The sequence below is a fragment of the Tauraco erythrolophus genome, chromosome 5, assembly GCF_009769465.1.
Source record: "Tauraco erythrolophus isolate bTauEry1 chromosome 5, bTauEry1.pri, whole genome shotgun sequence".
In the NCBI taxonomy this organism is placed as follows: domain Eukaryota; kingdom Metazoa; phylum Chordata; class Aves; order Musophagiformes; family Musophagidae; genus Tauraco; species Tauraco erythrolophus.
In genome coordinates this window covers 79,219,497-79,235,891 of record NC_141469.1, presented here as the reverse complement: position 1 = coordinate 79,235,891, position 16,395 = coordinate 79,219,497, and the positions used below count along the sequence as shown (strand labels likewise).

Below are 16,395 nucleotides of genomic sequence, written 5' to 3'. Positions count from 1 at the left end.
GGAAGGGAGCATTTGTTTTTAATCTGAGATACAAAAGAAAGCACAGAAAATTATATAAGTTCCCCGAAATTAAAACCACGTTTTTCATATGGAAAGAACAGAGGGGGCATTTTTATAGCCTAGACCACACAAAATGAACTGATTATGCACATGCTTTTTCAAGCCTAAAGGCTGAAGTAAAAATACGATGGGGTGAGCGAGTCAAATTGGGAAAAAATATTGTGACTCACGGTACGTTTAGCGACTTTTAGCACCTGATGCAAGGCAAAACAATGCAGATGCCCAGGCGGTCACCTCCCCTCTGCAGCTCCTTGTAGTAAACTGAGAGCGGCTCACTCACTCACTCACTCTAAACCAGACACACCGCACATGGCAAACGAACACTAAATCCCCATTAGTTACCTAAAAAGATAAAAAAGGACCTAAAAGCGTAAAATACCGCAAAGCTTCCTCTCAGATTCCCTCTCCTCCAGTCATACAGACGACTTTAAAAAGCAGTCACCCGGGCTGCCTTAAAACGACTCTTGCCACAACATTGTTTTCAGTGGCATCAAACGCTCCCACGCTCCTCCTCTCTCCTCATCTGGCTTCGCTGCTGAAAACAAAAGTAAATCTCTACCAAGAAAGACCGTCCTGAACTTTGATGAAACGTACGTCTACACTGCCCTGAAAAAATATTTCCAGGGAACTTTTAAAACCTCTCAGTGGAAGGGAGGGGGGAATAAGGAGGATGTAAAAAGCGACAGCCCGGGAGGGCGCAGCAGCTGAACCGCTCTGTGTCCGTATGCTGAGCAGTCAGAGCACCACTGCTACTTCGACAAATATTTTTATTCATTCTAAAACCACTGAATAGGAGCTTTTAAGAGCAGTAATTTTGAAATATGGTAGCTGCCGCTACAGCCTGCAGAGTGGTGAGGAAGGAAGAATGTGCAAATAAAGCCTGAACTGTAAAGAATTAAACATTATAAGCTGTAAAGAATTAAACATTATGAGCACCCATGTATTAGCAATAAAAATAATTTCCTCTTAGCCGTATCGTTTTTCTTCTGCTGTTGGAACACTCCTTTTTTCCCTGTAGTCATTAAAACCCCGACTCAAAGACAACAGCAGAGGGATCTGCCCTCCCTCCCTGTGGACACACAGCTTATGTTCCTGTCATTTCAAGGCTGGGAAACTGTCTCGTTTTTACTTTGCCTGTTTCTTAACACACACTAACTATACTGAGGCTGAAACTAGAGCCAAACAGAGCAAGCTCTTTACCGAGATGTAAAAGTTTATATTTTTTCAGTAGTATTAAGACAGAAGTCTTTTCTGTGCTAATCCAAGGTTTTGGGGTTTCCCTCCCCTCCTCTATTCTCCTGACATCCCCAGCAAATATACTGCTTCCTCTGCACAGCCTGCTTTCTTAAATCAGGATTAATTCTTTGCGGCTCTGGTGCTCGCTCTGATAACCGGAGGGACGGTCATAAAGCAACGCCGAGGAAAGAGCTGCAAGATACAGCGCGCTGGAGCAGTCACTGCAAACAGACGTATCTGCTGCCGTGTTGGCAGGGCAGCTAATGCAACTGCTGCCTATCCCACCAGGAGTCCCAAGCATCTGGAAACGAACACCAGCCTCCAGAAACCAAGCAAGCAACGTGAGTCGCATGGCAAAGGTCTCCAAAACGCTTGCTATGAGGAAACAGCAGCAGAGAAGTCACTTTTCTACAATGTCGCAAGCCTGCCTTTCAGCGTCAAACCATTACCGTGACGAAAAAGTATGTTTTACCGTAATTACTGCTTATTTTCCCTTCCAGGGACTTTTTTGTTCATTTGCAGAGGGTTCACTTGCTACTTGATACTTTTGCTTGAAAGCCTGCTACTTTTTTGCACTATTCACTGAAATTTAAGAGACACCATTTAGCCCAAAAGAGGCAGGCAAAGGCTGTTGGCCACCTTTTCATCCTGCGCAGCCCACCGCGAAACCCGCGCAGGCAGCTCTCCATGCCCAAGCGGAGGCACAGCTTCTCCTCATGCCGGCTTTTTCAGTGACCACATCAAGGAGGGCTAGGGGACCTGACAACAAACCCCACCAGTTCCTTAAATCCTGATCCCTGCAAAGCCACGACCTGCATCACCGCAGCAAACTGAGGTTTAGGTTTGGCTGTGGTGCTGGGGGAAAATGACACCAGTGAGCACAGCCCAGGAGCATATCAAAATAGCAGATGTTTCAGGATGCCCAGAAATTTAAAGACTTTGGCTTCAAACCGGCCAGCACCTCCTTTGCAAACCACTCTTCCCACCGGGGGCTGCTGACGCTCAGGGCACAGACATTGCTGAGGCCACGGCAGGTCCCCACCATGGCTGGAAGAGGAAAGCAGATGCCATCGCTGCTGAGACACCATCCTAAATAACTGCTTTAACAAGCAGCAGAGCAAGGTCCTCCCAGCCCCATATGAAACGACAAAAGCCCCACCACGCCAATGCCCACAGGAGACGGCTGAGAAACCCTGGTCGGCTGTCCGCAGCCCATCACGTGCAGGAGGCACGAATCAATGGCGGCTTCCTAGGAGAGGGAGCACACCGTGCTGGTTATCTAACCCCGTCTGGGCTGATTTTCTAAGAGGGGGACAGAGACCAAAGTGGGGGGTGCAAACAATGATGCTGAGGGCAAGCAGCCAGTGGAGGGACAGCAAACAGGAAAAAGAGTGGGAAGATACGGGCACTGCTGCAATGGCAAGGAGGGAAAATGGGAAATAACAAAGTCTGGTTTTGGACAAAAAGGTTTTAAGCTGTTTTTTTTTAAACGCCTCCTTGCTTTTACTTACAAACTTTAGCAGGAGTTTTTGACCTTTAATTGAAAGGCTGGGTATGAAATACAGTCACAGCCAGTGCTGCCACCAACTTTCTTCAAATCTGCACTGCTTGTAATCCTCTTATTGCCTGCTCCACACACATCCCAGTTTTCACTTTCTCAGACTTCTGGTTTGTTTTCATGAAAAAAAGCCAAAACGACCAAAGAAGCGTATCTTTAAAAGCAAGCTGCCTTTCAGGTGAGTTCCTGAAGCAAAACTCAGGAAACATGGATTTTGTTCCTGCCTCTGCCATCGCCTTCCTCTAAGTCTCTGAACAAATGTTGCTTTTTCATGTCCCCGTTTGCAGAAGCATCCTCTCAGACTGTGCCTCTGCTTTTGGGAGCAGGATGACTGGAGAAAGGGGACGTGACCCCTCCCATGCTGGTGTGGGTGCCAGAGATACCTCCCAGGAATCCGCTGGCAGCCACTGATGTGCTGCGATTTCCACAGGTCACTTCCTCATGCTAGACTCTACGTTGGGCAACTGTACACAGAATTTACCTATTTCATGCTTAATTGCACAGGCACAAACTATCACTCTGCTCCCGAAACAGCTATAACCTACCAGTGGTGCTTGCATTACTACAGGTAGCTCTCCCAGTCCTGGCTTAACCCCCTGGGCTCAAATCTCAGGCACCATCTTAACCAGCCACCCCTCCTGGGAGAAGCCACCAAGTGCAGCACAGGAGAGGACATACAGGTAACACACAAAAGGCCAACATCAGCCCACGGCTGACTTGCGAGCCACGGGCTCCTGGGCTGTGAAATGCCACCTCCAGAAGAGAAAGGCAAGATCCAACCACAGACTCTCCTGCTGATGGAACCTGCAAAAACGCCTTGTCCAGTAGATGTTGGCCAGAAGGACTCATTTGATGGAGGAGGGCATTTTTTTTGTGCAGTGAGCTCAACTGTTTAACTAACTGAACATATTTACTTGCAGTCCTGGAGCCAGAGCTGGAACACAAGCTTGCAAAACCCCCCCTGAAATCTTCTTCTCCTAAAAAGTCTGCCTATGTCCCAAACAGAGGGGTTTCTGAAATTGCTTTGATTAAATCACGTTTGCCGACTGAATATTTGCTGTTCTACCCCATTAGTCTGTAATATTCTCATTCACACACACATCTCTGAAAAAAAAAGTAAGAATTTGAAGTTTCAATGAAAGAGGGAAAGCTTTCTACACAAGTAGTTTTGGGAGAGCCCTTGAATTAGAAAAAGTTTTGAGTAAAATAGCATTTTGACCATCTCTCCTAGGGTCTCTTAATATTTCCTGGTTACAAACTATGAAGTAATCTTTTACAGGTCATTCTGATAAGAAGCTTAGTAGCTGCCAGTTTAAAAAAGAAACGTGTTCGCAATTGTGTTGTCAAACTGTCTGAGGAGTTGCCTAATAAATTAGCATTTTTTTGCAGTTCTCGTGTTCCGACCTTTCCTTCTGAAGATTTACATTTAAAACAGAATCTCTGCACTATTACCTTTGAAATATCCTCAAAATAACCAAAAGAGGGAAAAAAAGTCACAACAAAACCTTAAAAATTCACATGCTTGAGAGCTAAGCTTTTAAAAAATTATTTATTTTCTTCCTTTAAATCCAGCACAGACTCCCTTTCTCCCTGTGCCAGGGCTATTAAAGACATGAAATAAGGTGTGAGAGAGATGTTTTTTGAGTAACAAATTTTTCAAACCCCACATGCTCAGTTCCAATTTATTCTTTAAGCTGAGTTTTGGTAGCGTGCAGGAGGAGACGGGGCAGTAAAGAACAGACAAATACAACCCAGCACGCTGGTGTCAGAGGGCAGCGAAACGAAAAGCTTTAGGGGCGTTCTTCAGGGTAAATTATTCTAATCACTTATGTTTTTCAAAATGAATTTTAGTATGTTTGATATATGGCTCACTTCCTCGATATCCTCAAAAGCTCTCCCAGTGCCAGCTGGGTGAGCTCACTGCTCCTTTCTGTGTTCATCCCCAGCAGCCTGGAGGGGACCCAGGCAGGCTGCAGCCTGTCCCACGCCCCCAGCTCCTACACCTGACCGTCGCCCACCTGCTTGCACCCGCCTCGCTCCCAAAAACTCCTCAAGAGGTGGAACCTGCACCTGTGTTTCTATTTGAGAGAGGAGGACCTGCACGTGAACCATCTTCACTCTTTGCGGGGGCTAATTCACGTGTAGACGTTGAGGGGAGAAATCAGAGACTCCCTCAATTCGGAGGGGTCCCCGCACGGTGTCAAGCCCGGCCATTCTCCTCCATCACCCCAATTCTCTGTAACGAGTGTTTCTTTGGTTTAAGAAACAGAAACGACGAAGCCGAGGCCACGAGGAGGGCCACGTGAGGGAACGAGCCGCCACAAACTCTAAATTGAGGAGGGGTCATGGATGTGAGGAGAAAGCCTCTCCGTAAAAATGAATCCGGAAAGCTGCGCGGCGGGAAGACGCCGTTTGGCGGCTGCGTGGGATGTAACGCGGGTCGGTGGCGGGAACCTTGCTGACCATCAGAGTACACAGGAATTATACGAAACTGCAATTAAGGCAGTACAGGACTGGGAGTGGGGGGATAGAGCGCAACCAAAAACACAATTACCACTTGTAACTGCAGCTTCCTAAACCTCATACAGCCCGGTCGAACTTCAGAAACCAGAGACCCTAAACAAATGGCTGGATTGTAGCGTTTTAACAAAGTAAACACATTTGCACCGCTGGACACGGTTTATCTTTATTTTAGCACATCGCCAGGGAAAAGGCCTTCTCCCCAAGCGCGGTTTGCATTTGACAAGCGTCGACACCTTTAATCATCACCTCCATATTGTACTTTTTCTATGCTATCCAAACCTTGCCAGTGCAAGATTTGGGGGGGATGAAGAAAGATCAAGGCAAGAAGATATGCCAAAAGTGTGGAAAGACAACAGACGTTCAAGAAGATAAATCTCTGAGGCAGTTCTGAAATATAGAAAGAAGCAGAAAATCGAAGAAATAGAGTCTTGTAGCATAGATAAATGACCAGTTACTGAGACAGAGCATTGGCTCTGAGCAGCCAGTGTCACCAAGACCTCAATCAAGAAACACAGGGCAAACAGAGATAGCGTTTTAGAGCTCACCACCCTCTACCTCTGAGCCAACAAAACTGCCCAACAAAAGCCCCATGTTCCCCTTCCCCATTTTTCTGGATGTACATGATGAATCAGACCATTTCCAGACTGTTTTTCTTTGGATAACCCCTGCATCCCTGTCCAGAGCTCTGTTCAAGTCAGCCAAGGGGGAAGCTGAGCTGCTATCGGCTTCATTCGAAGCACCAGCATTTTCAGAAAGTACCTCGTGGCAAACGTGTGCATGAAATTACAGGCTCCCAAGGGACTTCTCCCCCGTGCGCTGGCCTGGGTGAAGCAGATCCACCCGCTGACTCGTGCGGCACCATTTGAAGTACAGGCCTAGAGAACTAAAAATGCCTGGACAGACAGACACCTTTGGGAATTAACTGCTCTCTGGCTTGCCTAATAAATCCTAACCAAAGCGATTTTCTGGTTTATGTGTTACAGCTGGTGACAACAGCATGCTTACTTTTTAAGTTAAACTGCCCATTTTGTAAACGTTCAATCAAAGCCTCGTAACTTTACACTTGTAATTTTTGCCGACTAAGCTCATCCTATTGATTTTATGCCCCAACCTTACCTATACCCACAGTCACTTAAAGAAAATAAACAAACGTCCAAGTCGACCTTTCAGCTCCATGAAAACGCTCTTCTACACGAGGGATTTGGTATCTTTGAAGATCACAGGCGAAGATATTCTAGGTTCTTCATATCAACCTGAAACATGGGTGAGCAACACCACCACCAGAAGCCCGGGGAAGGCACGCCACTTCTCCTCAGGCAGTTCAGATCACTTTTCTTCCCCTTTCGGAGAACAGACAATCCCTGGCCGATTAGCACAGTTGGCGCACACGTTAACTCCCTACCGCACTTTTAGCTCAATCCCAAAGATTCAATGAATACATTTTTATTTAAGTGCTCAATCACTTTCTTGCTGAGAGGACAGATTCCTTTGAAGTGGGAAACCCAAACTAAATAAACATATCCACAAGATCCAAGTCTCAAAATAGAAGCCATTGGGTTGCTAGATTAAGTTATTCTGAACGCAATTTTCTTAAGTGAATCTAATGTTTATGAAGGGCCGGAGTGACAGAGATGCTAATCCCCAACTGCCCAAGCAGGAGTAGCACACCAAGCAGCTGTGTCTCCTTCCCCAACCGAAGCCAATGGCCAGATGAGGATGGTCTTCACGCCAAACGTGCCTTACGGCCAAAAGCAGCCCAGCAATAATAGCCCACTAGCCAAGACACAGGCAGTTTGGGGCAAACGGGAGTCATTTACACACAAATAGGGCACCATGGCACGTGACTCCCTCGCAGCAGCGGGGAGGACACAACGCCGAGGTCAACCTGCCTCCACCAGGTTGAGGACCCACAGACCGCCCCGCTCGCGGCAGCCTTTCCCTCGGACCGGCCACATGCTGGATCGGTGTCCGTCCATGCCAGAGCAACACAGGAGATCAACAGTGGGACACACAGACCTCGGGCTGCCCATATTAAAGCAGACTCCTGCATGCGTGTCTTCTTCTGAGAGACACGGATAGTTTTTTACTACTGGCAAAAAAAAAAAAAGCACATACCTCTAATGAGACTTCAGAAATAATACAGCAGCAGTAAAATGCTTTCGTGTGGGTTATTTCCTTCCTGTATCAGGAGGAGTTTTCCCTAACTATAAACAGCAGTTAAGTACTCGGGAGGAGCCAGGCCTGCGGTACCCAGGCTTTTCGATGCCTGCAGCCATGCAGCACCACAAGTATCTGGAAAAAGTCTTTTCCTCTTTTGATGCCTGAACCTGTGGAGCTTCAGGCTTTCTTCTTGAGCCATATCCTCCCTGGCACTCGCAGCTGGTAACAAGCTATTCTTATTAACATTTCTTCTGGACTGAGATTAAGCTGGAAAAGAGGTGGCACAGCATTGAAACACAAGGAAAACATTTTGCTTTTAAGCCACCTTAAAACAAAAGCAGCAGCTCCACTTCTTACAGTTTATGTTGAATTAGCTCCTAGATATATAGGAGAAAGGAGATTTAGGACGTAAGCATACAGACATCTTGATATACAAAAGCTCCAACTTTGATGATTTGTAATGGGTGGGGTTTTTGATTACACCTCCATTGAAGACACATGCACGTGATTGCTGCCTCTGGACTGAGTTGTCAGGAGAACATATCCTTTCCCCCTTGCCCATTCACAATCAGATTTGCTCCCCTGACAAGGAGAAGGCAGCAAAAGTACAAAGGCTGTTTTCCTCACCAGCTTGTGCCCAAATCATGATGGGCACATCATGGCTTCACCACGCTCATGACGGGCATACATACACAAGACTCAGCCTGGATTGTGCCATCTTACCACGAACAACCAGACCAAGCTTCAGACAAAAGCCAACCTAGAGGCACCGCAGTAACTTCTTCTGATGCCTTTTCCAAACAGAGAATTAATTTCACTAAGGGGAAGAAAGAAAGCAAGCACCACCCAAACTCAGCCCACGACTATTCACGGCTTGGATTTGTGTTTCAAAGAGACCTGGCTTGTATCTTAGGCTGATCAGCTGCGACACTTGAGTCAGAGCAGCTGACAGAGGGTTTGCAGCAGTGAGGTCCCTCTATTAGCGCTGAGAAGATTCCTCTTCTCTGGTGCCGGCGTTTGGCGCAACTCACTGAGCCCCACAGCGAATAGTGCCAAAATTCCTCCCAGTGCAAACCTGAATAAACCCCGGCAAGTTCTGCTTCTGTAGAGTCGGGAAAGTTTGTGTTCCTCCACACCTGATTTCGAAGTTATTTAAGGAGCAAATCGGCACCATCTGACTTCCCTGAGAAGAGGTGAGCCACACTGGGTGAAGTGGCAGAGCCTCAGTGCTGGGTGAGCAGCTCCGGCTTGTCGAGCTCCTCGGCTGCCCATGCAATGCGTTTCCTCGAGGATGGGTCTGGGATTGCAGGGGAAGAAAGAGACGTGTGACAGGACCACAGCTACCTACGGCCATCGGAGCATCCTGCACCGACATCAAATCAAGAATTAGTGCAAAGCTTTCTGACGAGTGATGGAGGAGCAGGAGCTGAGCCCCAACATCTGTGCTATAAAGTCCATTTGATATTGGGCTAGGGAGCTTTCAGCTGACCATGGCTCCCAGCAAGTGCCTACAACTGCAAGTTCAGCAGAAGCTGACTCACAGGAAAAGAGTATTATGAAAACTCAGGTTTGTGTCCTTCTGCAGCTGGATACGCTAGCTCTAACTCTCTTTCACATTCCCCTTGGGGTCCCAAAAATCCCCCACGAGCAAGTGAGCGAGCCTGCTTTCACAAGGACAGCAAGACGCAGCTAGGGAAATAAGCTCCTCTTCATTATTCCTTCTGTCCACTTTATCTGCACAATTTTTCCTGAGATGTTAGCTCTACAAGACAGGAGCTCTCTCCATACCCCTTGCCATGCAGAAGCACACAAGGAATATCCAAAACTTCGGCAGGATAGGAGGGTCCTGCATACAAACACTGTTCCTTGTGTTCAAACTCTCTTAACAGAATTTCTCATAGTTTTCAAAAGTATGTGCTGTGTTTTCCAAGTGGCTGTAAGGTGTTTATAGATTGTATCCTCCAATGTATTTAACACCTCCAGCTGCTACAAAGAGAGACAGTTTAGCCACAAAGAAATAAACCCAGACCTCAAGAACAGATAAGAACAGACAAAAGAGAAGTTGCAGAAATCCTATCTTCCCACAGAAAGTTTAATTCTTTGGGAAAGAGGGAGGAACAAAGCCAAAATTATTTTCTGGATGAATTTAAGACACAAAGAAATTATTCTTCTTCAGTCACCTCCTTTGTCCCTGCGTTCCCATCACACAGATGAGAAAGGTTTGCTACCCCAAAACTAGCCTTGCTAACGAAAAAGTAAGAAAAAACCCACACGTTAGAAGACAAACAGCTGTCTCCATCTCCCATCTTCAGTACCCCCACGACGCCGAGAAACCACCAAAAGATATCTTGAGCACACAGGATGCACATTCACCAGGTGTTACAGCGGTTTTAGCACCATCACGTGCCACGTCTCCTGCAGCCACCCAAACCAACTGCTTTGCTTTTTCACTCATCCAGCTATCTGATAACAACATGCACTGTGGAGCGAGGGTTGTACCTGAACTTGTAATTAACACTCTCCTGCTCCTACAAATCCAACTTGTAAAAGGCAAATCAGATGTTAGTAAAATAAAAAGAAAAAAAAAAAATTTGAAAAAAAAAAATAAAAAGAGGAGGAGAAGATGAGACCACTCTAACAACAGCAGATTTAGGAAAATTTGAAATCCTCCTCATACATCCTCTCCCCTCCAAAAGCTGCACTACAGTTTTCTTCTTGTGAGGCTTATTAGGCACCTGTCTGACTACAGATCTGTATTTTTAATTTTACAGAGCAAGAATGTAAAGTGTTTGCCTTTTTTTTAAAAAAAGGCTTTTTTTTTTTCCTGACGTGTGTTGGTGAAAGTAACTTTTTTCCCATTTCAAGAAAGCTTTGCTCTCTCTGTGCCAGCGTAGTGAGCCAAAGCCACCTCCATCAGAGACGGTCCCCGTCCTGGGTCCTCCCGCTTTTCTCCGGGGGTGCATCCCCCGGGCGGTTTGCAGGCAGCCGGGTTTGCGCTGGGGGCAGAAAAAAAAAATGATCCAACGCCCCAGGGCGGCTTTTTAATCCTGCCTAACACCTCTGGGCAACAGATGCACCAACAAGAAGAGGCTTTGTCATGCAAATGGCAGGGCGCAGGTACACACCACAGGGCTGCTCCACGCACAAATGGCCCGGGAATAACACCCCAGGGGAGACCTCCACCTCCGCATCTCTTGCTCATCTCGGCTGCTCCTTGTCCCCCAGCCCAGGCACGTCCCCCCCAAAACGGGGAGCAAGAACAGACCTGCGAGGCGGCGGTTGGGACCCCGCAAAGGTGACGAGGCAGAGCAGCGCGGCGCCGGGGCTGTGGTTAGCCATGAAGCCAGCCAGCGTGTCGTCTCCTGGATGCGGCGTTCTGATCTCGCGCGCGTTAAAACCCAGCTGTCAGCCAGGAGACTAACAAAGATTATAGTTCAATTAAACAAAAAAAATTATTTAATAACTCAAGCGTGTAGCCTTGTGGTTAAACTGAAAGAAGTCCAGGCTTATGTCAACATTGCAGCCTCGCAACAGCACTATTTTACCGAAATTGTGGTGCTGCTCTAACATGCAAGAGCAACGCTGAACTAAGCGAGCCCCTCGGATGTTCGGCACGCAGCTTTACAATTCGAAAGCGGATGCGTTTCCCCTGCTTCTCCCCTCCAATGTACCCACATAGGACAGTTGCTCCAGTTCCTGAGCAGACAGCCTCTGCAAGGAGCCGATATTCCAGGGGCATCGATGCTGGATCCATAGAGAGCGAGCGGCAGCCCCACGGCACACATACACAGAGAAAATCCTCAGTGAATAATTAAACTGGATTTTGTTGTTCAGAGGCTTGCACCAGCGCTAGGGGATTTCTTAGGAAGGTAACGTGGGAAAGAGGGGGTAAAAGGTCTGAAGTTTCCCGGTCCTCAAAGGGGCAGTTTTGAGTCTCAGTGCCCTCTCGAGAAGCTGCATCCTTTTCCCCATGATACATCCAAACTGAAGTTTTCTGGAAAGCAGCGTTTACGACAACAAATATCAACAGACCATGGGCATCATGCTTCACCCTAAATGGCTGTAGGCTTCTGAACTGTAATTTATACACAAAAAAGGCCCTTTTTAAAAACAGAGCTGTAGAAAACAATATATTGCACTGTTTTTTACATCTTTCAAACACAAACGGTGACATATATAAAGGGCAGATCCATGTGTTTCCCAGTGCCAAACCGCCCTGTCATTCCGAATCCGAACATCCACTAATTTAGCACGCTTTGCTACTGTCAAGTTACCAACACAGATTAGGCCCCCTCTTTTTTGTTTTTGAAGTCAAAAGCCACAGCCCTGAAGAAAAATCAAGAACATCGGAGAGCAAAATAACGCCAGTTGTTTGACGGAGACCACCAAGTAAAAATCTAAGAACCAGTAAGACGGAAAACTGCTTTATCACAGGGAAATAACAGCATCCAACTTCTCATATCACAGCACACACAACTGCACTGGCATTTTTTCCAGCAGGATGCCTACAAGCAAATTTGTTTCCTGCTCCACTCTGGTTCTACTAATATAATTTCCACAGCTCATTTTAACATTGCCTCCCCATCGCTCTATGCATATACCAAGAGGTTTACAAAAATAAATGGGAATTGACTATCCAAAATTAGAAGCACATTAAAATCCATCAAACATGCATCAATGGAAACCAGAGGGACAAACCTGGGACAATCAGTGCCCACCAAAACGTAACGGAAAGCTGTAACTATTGCGTCACGGTTGATATTAATTCCTGAACAACCATTTCACAATTTGTGGCTGAAGATACAGAGTATGTTTCAAAGCAGTTCTGCCAGATACATGAAGCCTTCACACAGAGCAACTGACAGCAGAAATAAATATCAATCAGCAAAGAGCAATGCCGTATCTGAAGGCAAAAAAAAAAAAAAGAGAATCAAATCTTTTCATCTTACTGACAAGCAACTTCAGCAGCTCTGCCTCCAGCCCTCGATTTTCCTCAACAAACGAAGAGTTAAAGCCAGAAAATTCACATCTGTCCCAGTCACTACAAAGACTGCATTTACATCATTCCACCATACATTACCCTAGAGTCACAACCCAGGGCTCCCCCCCCTCCCAAAGCCCCCAGCCCTGTTCAGAGGCCGTCAGACACCCCAGACGTTAACCTCAGCTTTTCCACCGCAATCGCGACCAACACCTCTACGAGCTCTGAAACTCCGCCGGACAGAGGCTCTGAACAGCAGAAGCGCAACCTTCACCGTAACCGAAGCGACCCAAAAAACCCCGGCGTGAACACGCGCCGCAGACCAACCAGGAGGAAACCCAGCTCGCCAAAACCGGTCTTCGGAAGAGATAACTCACTGTTCTGGGGATGGGTGGCGACAGAGATCCATTAGGCATGTACGGGTCGTTATTCATATTTGGCATCATGATATACCCAGAATAACCAGAGTATGATGGTCCCTTGCTGTATAAGCCACTGTCTGGATGCTTTCCTATGGAAGAGGAAACAATGATTACATTATTCGCCACACACGCATTTCTTGTAAGTTAGAGCACTTAAACAGGTACTGTGCATTCACAAAAATGTTCTGCATGCAAATGTTTCCTTACTCGTGGAAATCACCTCTGACAGAAAGTGGTCCGCACAAATTTGTAACAACGTTTTTTTTAAGAAGAGCTAATTCTTAAAGGAGCAAGTACTCTCAGTGAGGAGTTTATGCTCAAAATACAGAACAGCCTCAGAGTAACCAGTTTCTTTTGCTAGCCTCTGTTCAAATCAAGGCAGAAACATCAGCAATGACATCACAGTTCTCAAGTAGCAGTTTTCCCCCATTTTATACATCCCTCTAGGATTTGTGGATTCAGAAGTATTGCCAGCATGGGTTTCCAACATCATTGTTAGGAAAGGGAGGAACAGGGCAGTGATAACTAGATACAATTACTCCCTTCTCTCGCTGAGCCCTGAGCCACTGTGTGCAGCAAACAATTCTTTCTGCCCATGCTCACCGGGAACAATTGGAGGGCAGGGGCTGGCTTGGAAGGAGACACTAACAATTTTGGGGTAAGGGGAGGCGGTTGTTGAACACACATGGCACTACGGTCAAGAGAGATGCCAAGTGAGGGAGGCTTCTTTGTAGGAAAATAAAGAATTTGGGTCCAGGTCCTGCAAAGGGGGACAGGTCTCCCACTTATACGACCGTTGACAATGATACTACTTGACAGTGAGGTTTTAAGACGATGCAAGGCTGAAAAGAAAACTATACAGAGCTGATCTCCTCCCTCTCAGTGCCAAAACGCCAGGAGCATGGACATTATTCCTTTTAGGCTGTTTAACGACCAATTTGGAGAGAGATTGCCACAGAGTCCCGGAAAGCACCAGGACCGAACTGTGACTGTCTTTATTTGGAATTTCTGATCTGGTTTAGTTTGTGATGATAAGCATTTCATTTTAAACATAGCCTCCCATCCTTCAGAGCACACATTCTTTGTACACGTGTCCAGCTTCCGAGGTGATATTCAATGAACTCTGTTATTTTCTCTGTCCTCCTCAATCAAAATTAACCAGCTGGTACCTTAAAAAAAAGCAAGAGGTCTGTTCATGCTTCGATTTGGAAGAGGAGATTTAAGCGACAGACTTTGGCTATGGGGAAAAAAGCACAGAGTTTCTGAACATACACAACTCAGCTGCACTGTACAAGTGAAGAGACAGATGTGTTTAAGCTGATATCCTAAAAATAGTTATTTCTTCAGTGAAGATCCATTTGGCCTACTTATCAGTTCCTAAACAACTGAGATACCATTTGGTCACTCAAGATAAACGCGCTGCACATTCATCTCCTCTTTAAATGTGCTTTGAAAGCTCCCTGGCATCCCCCTTCCCCAAAAGGTACTAAATTTATGTTTCCCAAAAGAAACCGAGCTCCAGTTCGAGGACCGTACAGAGGGTCAAAAGGGGACTAAGAGGAACAATATTGCCAAGACAGGACAGTGCGCTTCTCACCTTCCTCGGGGTGCTCTCTGCCTTTATCATGGTAGGAATCCTGTGCTTGAGCCTGCCTGGAAACCTGACCGCAGGGAACCCACCATCAGAAAAGAAGCAGAAAAGAAGAAAAGTCATTGTATGGATGCTCATTTATCGATCACGGCCCTACAGCTTCTAGTAGAAAGAAAAAAAGTTAGGGCAAGAGATAAGCATCTTTCTTTTCCGTCTTAAGTCGCTCGGAAGGCAACTGTGGCAGAAACGTTTGTGTATGTAAAACGATCGGTTTCTGACAACATCAATAACTACGGGGCTTTGCAAAGCGTTTCTAGCAGAAACGCCCTTCATTTAACGAAAGGGGCTTATTTATGGAAAATATTTGGAGCTTCGCCGGTCAGAAGACTCTCAGTAAAGGGATATCAAAAATAATAATGAAAATCAGGTTGCCTTCATTACCAGATCTTTAGGAAGGAAAAAAAAAAAAAAAAAAACAAAAAAGCGCAGGTTCCCCGCTCGCCCCGAAGTTATTTTAGCGTCGGGAATTTCTTCCCAAACAGTTTTATGCAAATCCTTTAAAGAGTTTATGACTAATGCTTCGACCCCGCTGATTTTACCGAAGAAATTTCATGGCTGCTGGAGGTCTAATACCACCGCACCGTCGGGGGACTCGCGGGAACTTTCTCGTCCCGGGCCAGAGCACGGAGCGGGCCGCCCCCACCCCCCTTCAGCCCATCCCCGGGCGCGGAGGGGCGCGGAGCCCGCCCGGCTTTGCCCGCTGCCCCTCTGGCAACGGAAGTTGGAGTGGGATGATTTTTTTTGGAGCGGGGTATTCAGAGAATAGGGGTTTCCCCGGTGCCCCGCCGAAGCTCGCTCCTTCCCTCCCTTCCTCCCGGCGGCGGCGGCCGGAGCCCGCAAGCATCCCGCTCCGCTCCGCGCTGCCCAGCGGAGCCCCCGCGGCCGCGCACCTCGTGCCCGTTGGCGCCGGGGGCGATCTCGGACTCGTTGACGAGGGAGGACTTGATGTCGGCCAGGTCGCCCTCCTCCTCGGGGTGGCTGATCTCGGCGAAGATCTTCTCCTTCTGCGGGTCGCCCTCGTCCTTGAAGGGGATCATCTCGTCGGTGGCGCAGAGCTCCGGGTCCCCCCCACCGCCCCCGGCCCCCGGCAGCTGCGGCATCCTCACGGCAGCGCGGCGTCTGCTGCGGCCGCCGGCCCGCCGCGGGAAGGGGAGCGGGAGCGGGAGGAGCAGCGGGGGGAGGAGGAGAAGGAGGAGGAGGGAGGAGGAGGAGGAGAGAGGAGAAGGAGGAGAGAAGGAAAAATCCCGTGAAGTCCTCGGGGTTGCTCTCGGCAGCTGGAGACCCCGCGCACCCGCCCGCCCCCTCGGGGCCGAGGTACCCCCGCTCCTGCACGGCACCGGCCCCGCGGGGAGCCTCGTCCCGCCGCCCCGCACGGCCGGAATAAGACGAAATACACCCGCTTGTGTGCCGCCCGCCCCCAGGGACCGCGCCGGGGCCCGCCCCTCAGAAGCCCCGTCCCCCTCCACCCACCCCCCCGAGGCCCGGGCTCACCCTTGCGGGGGGTGAGGGGACGCGGGGGGAAGCCGAGCACGCCCGAGTTTCGTCCCCGAGTGAAGTTGCCGCCACCCGGGCGGGCCCGAGTTAAGATGGTTGGGGGCGGGGGGTGAAGGGGGAGGGGGCACCCCGGGGGAAGGGGACGGCGCTGCCCGCGGCGCGCACCCACCGGGCCTTTGTCCGCCGCGTCGCCGGCGGCTCCGGGCACGGCTGGGCTGGGCTCGGCGGCACCACGGGGGGCGGGGGGGAAAAGACGAGGAAGAAACAGCCCCGGGAGGGAGAGAGAGAGAGAGAGGGAGGGAGGGAGGGA

The 16,395-nt window shown here is 48.3% G+C and overlaps 1 protein-coding gene across 4 annotated transcripts in view; it reads right to left on the bottom strand.

Annotated features, from left to right (window-relative positions):
- Window positions 1-15,691, bottom strand: part of LEF1 (lymphoid enhancer binding factor 1) — a 70,095-nt gene extending 54,404 nt beyond the window's left edge. For all 4 annotated transcript variants that reach the window (XM_086612595.1, XM_086612597.1, XM_086612596.1 and 1 more), the window contains exons 1-3: window positions 15,482-15,691; window positions 14,538-14,601; window positions 12,896-13,029 (exon numbers count right to left, since the gene is read on the bottom strand). In XM_086612595.1, the coding sequence (XP_086468721.1) occupies window positions 12,896-13,029; window positions 14,538-14,601; window positions 15,482-15,691 (408 nt within the window). The remainder of the gene's footprint in view (window positions 1-12,895; window positions 13,030-14,537; window positions 14,602-15,481) is intronic.
- Between the last annotated feature and the right edge of the window lie 704 nt (window positions 15,692-16,395).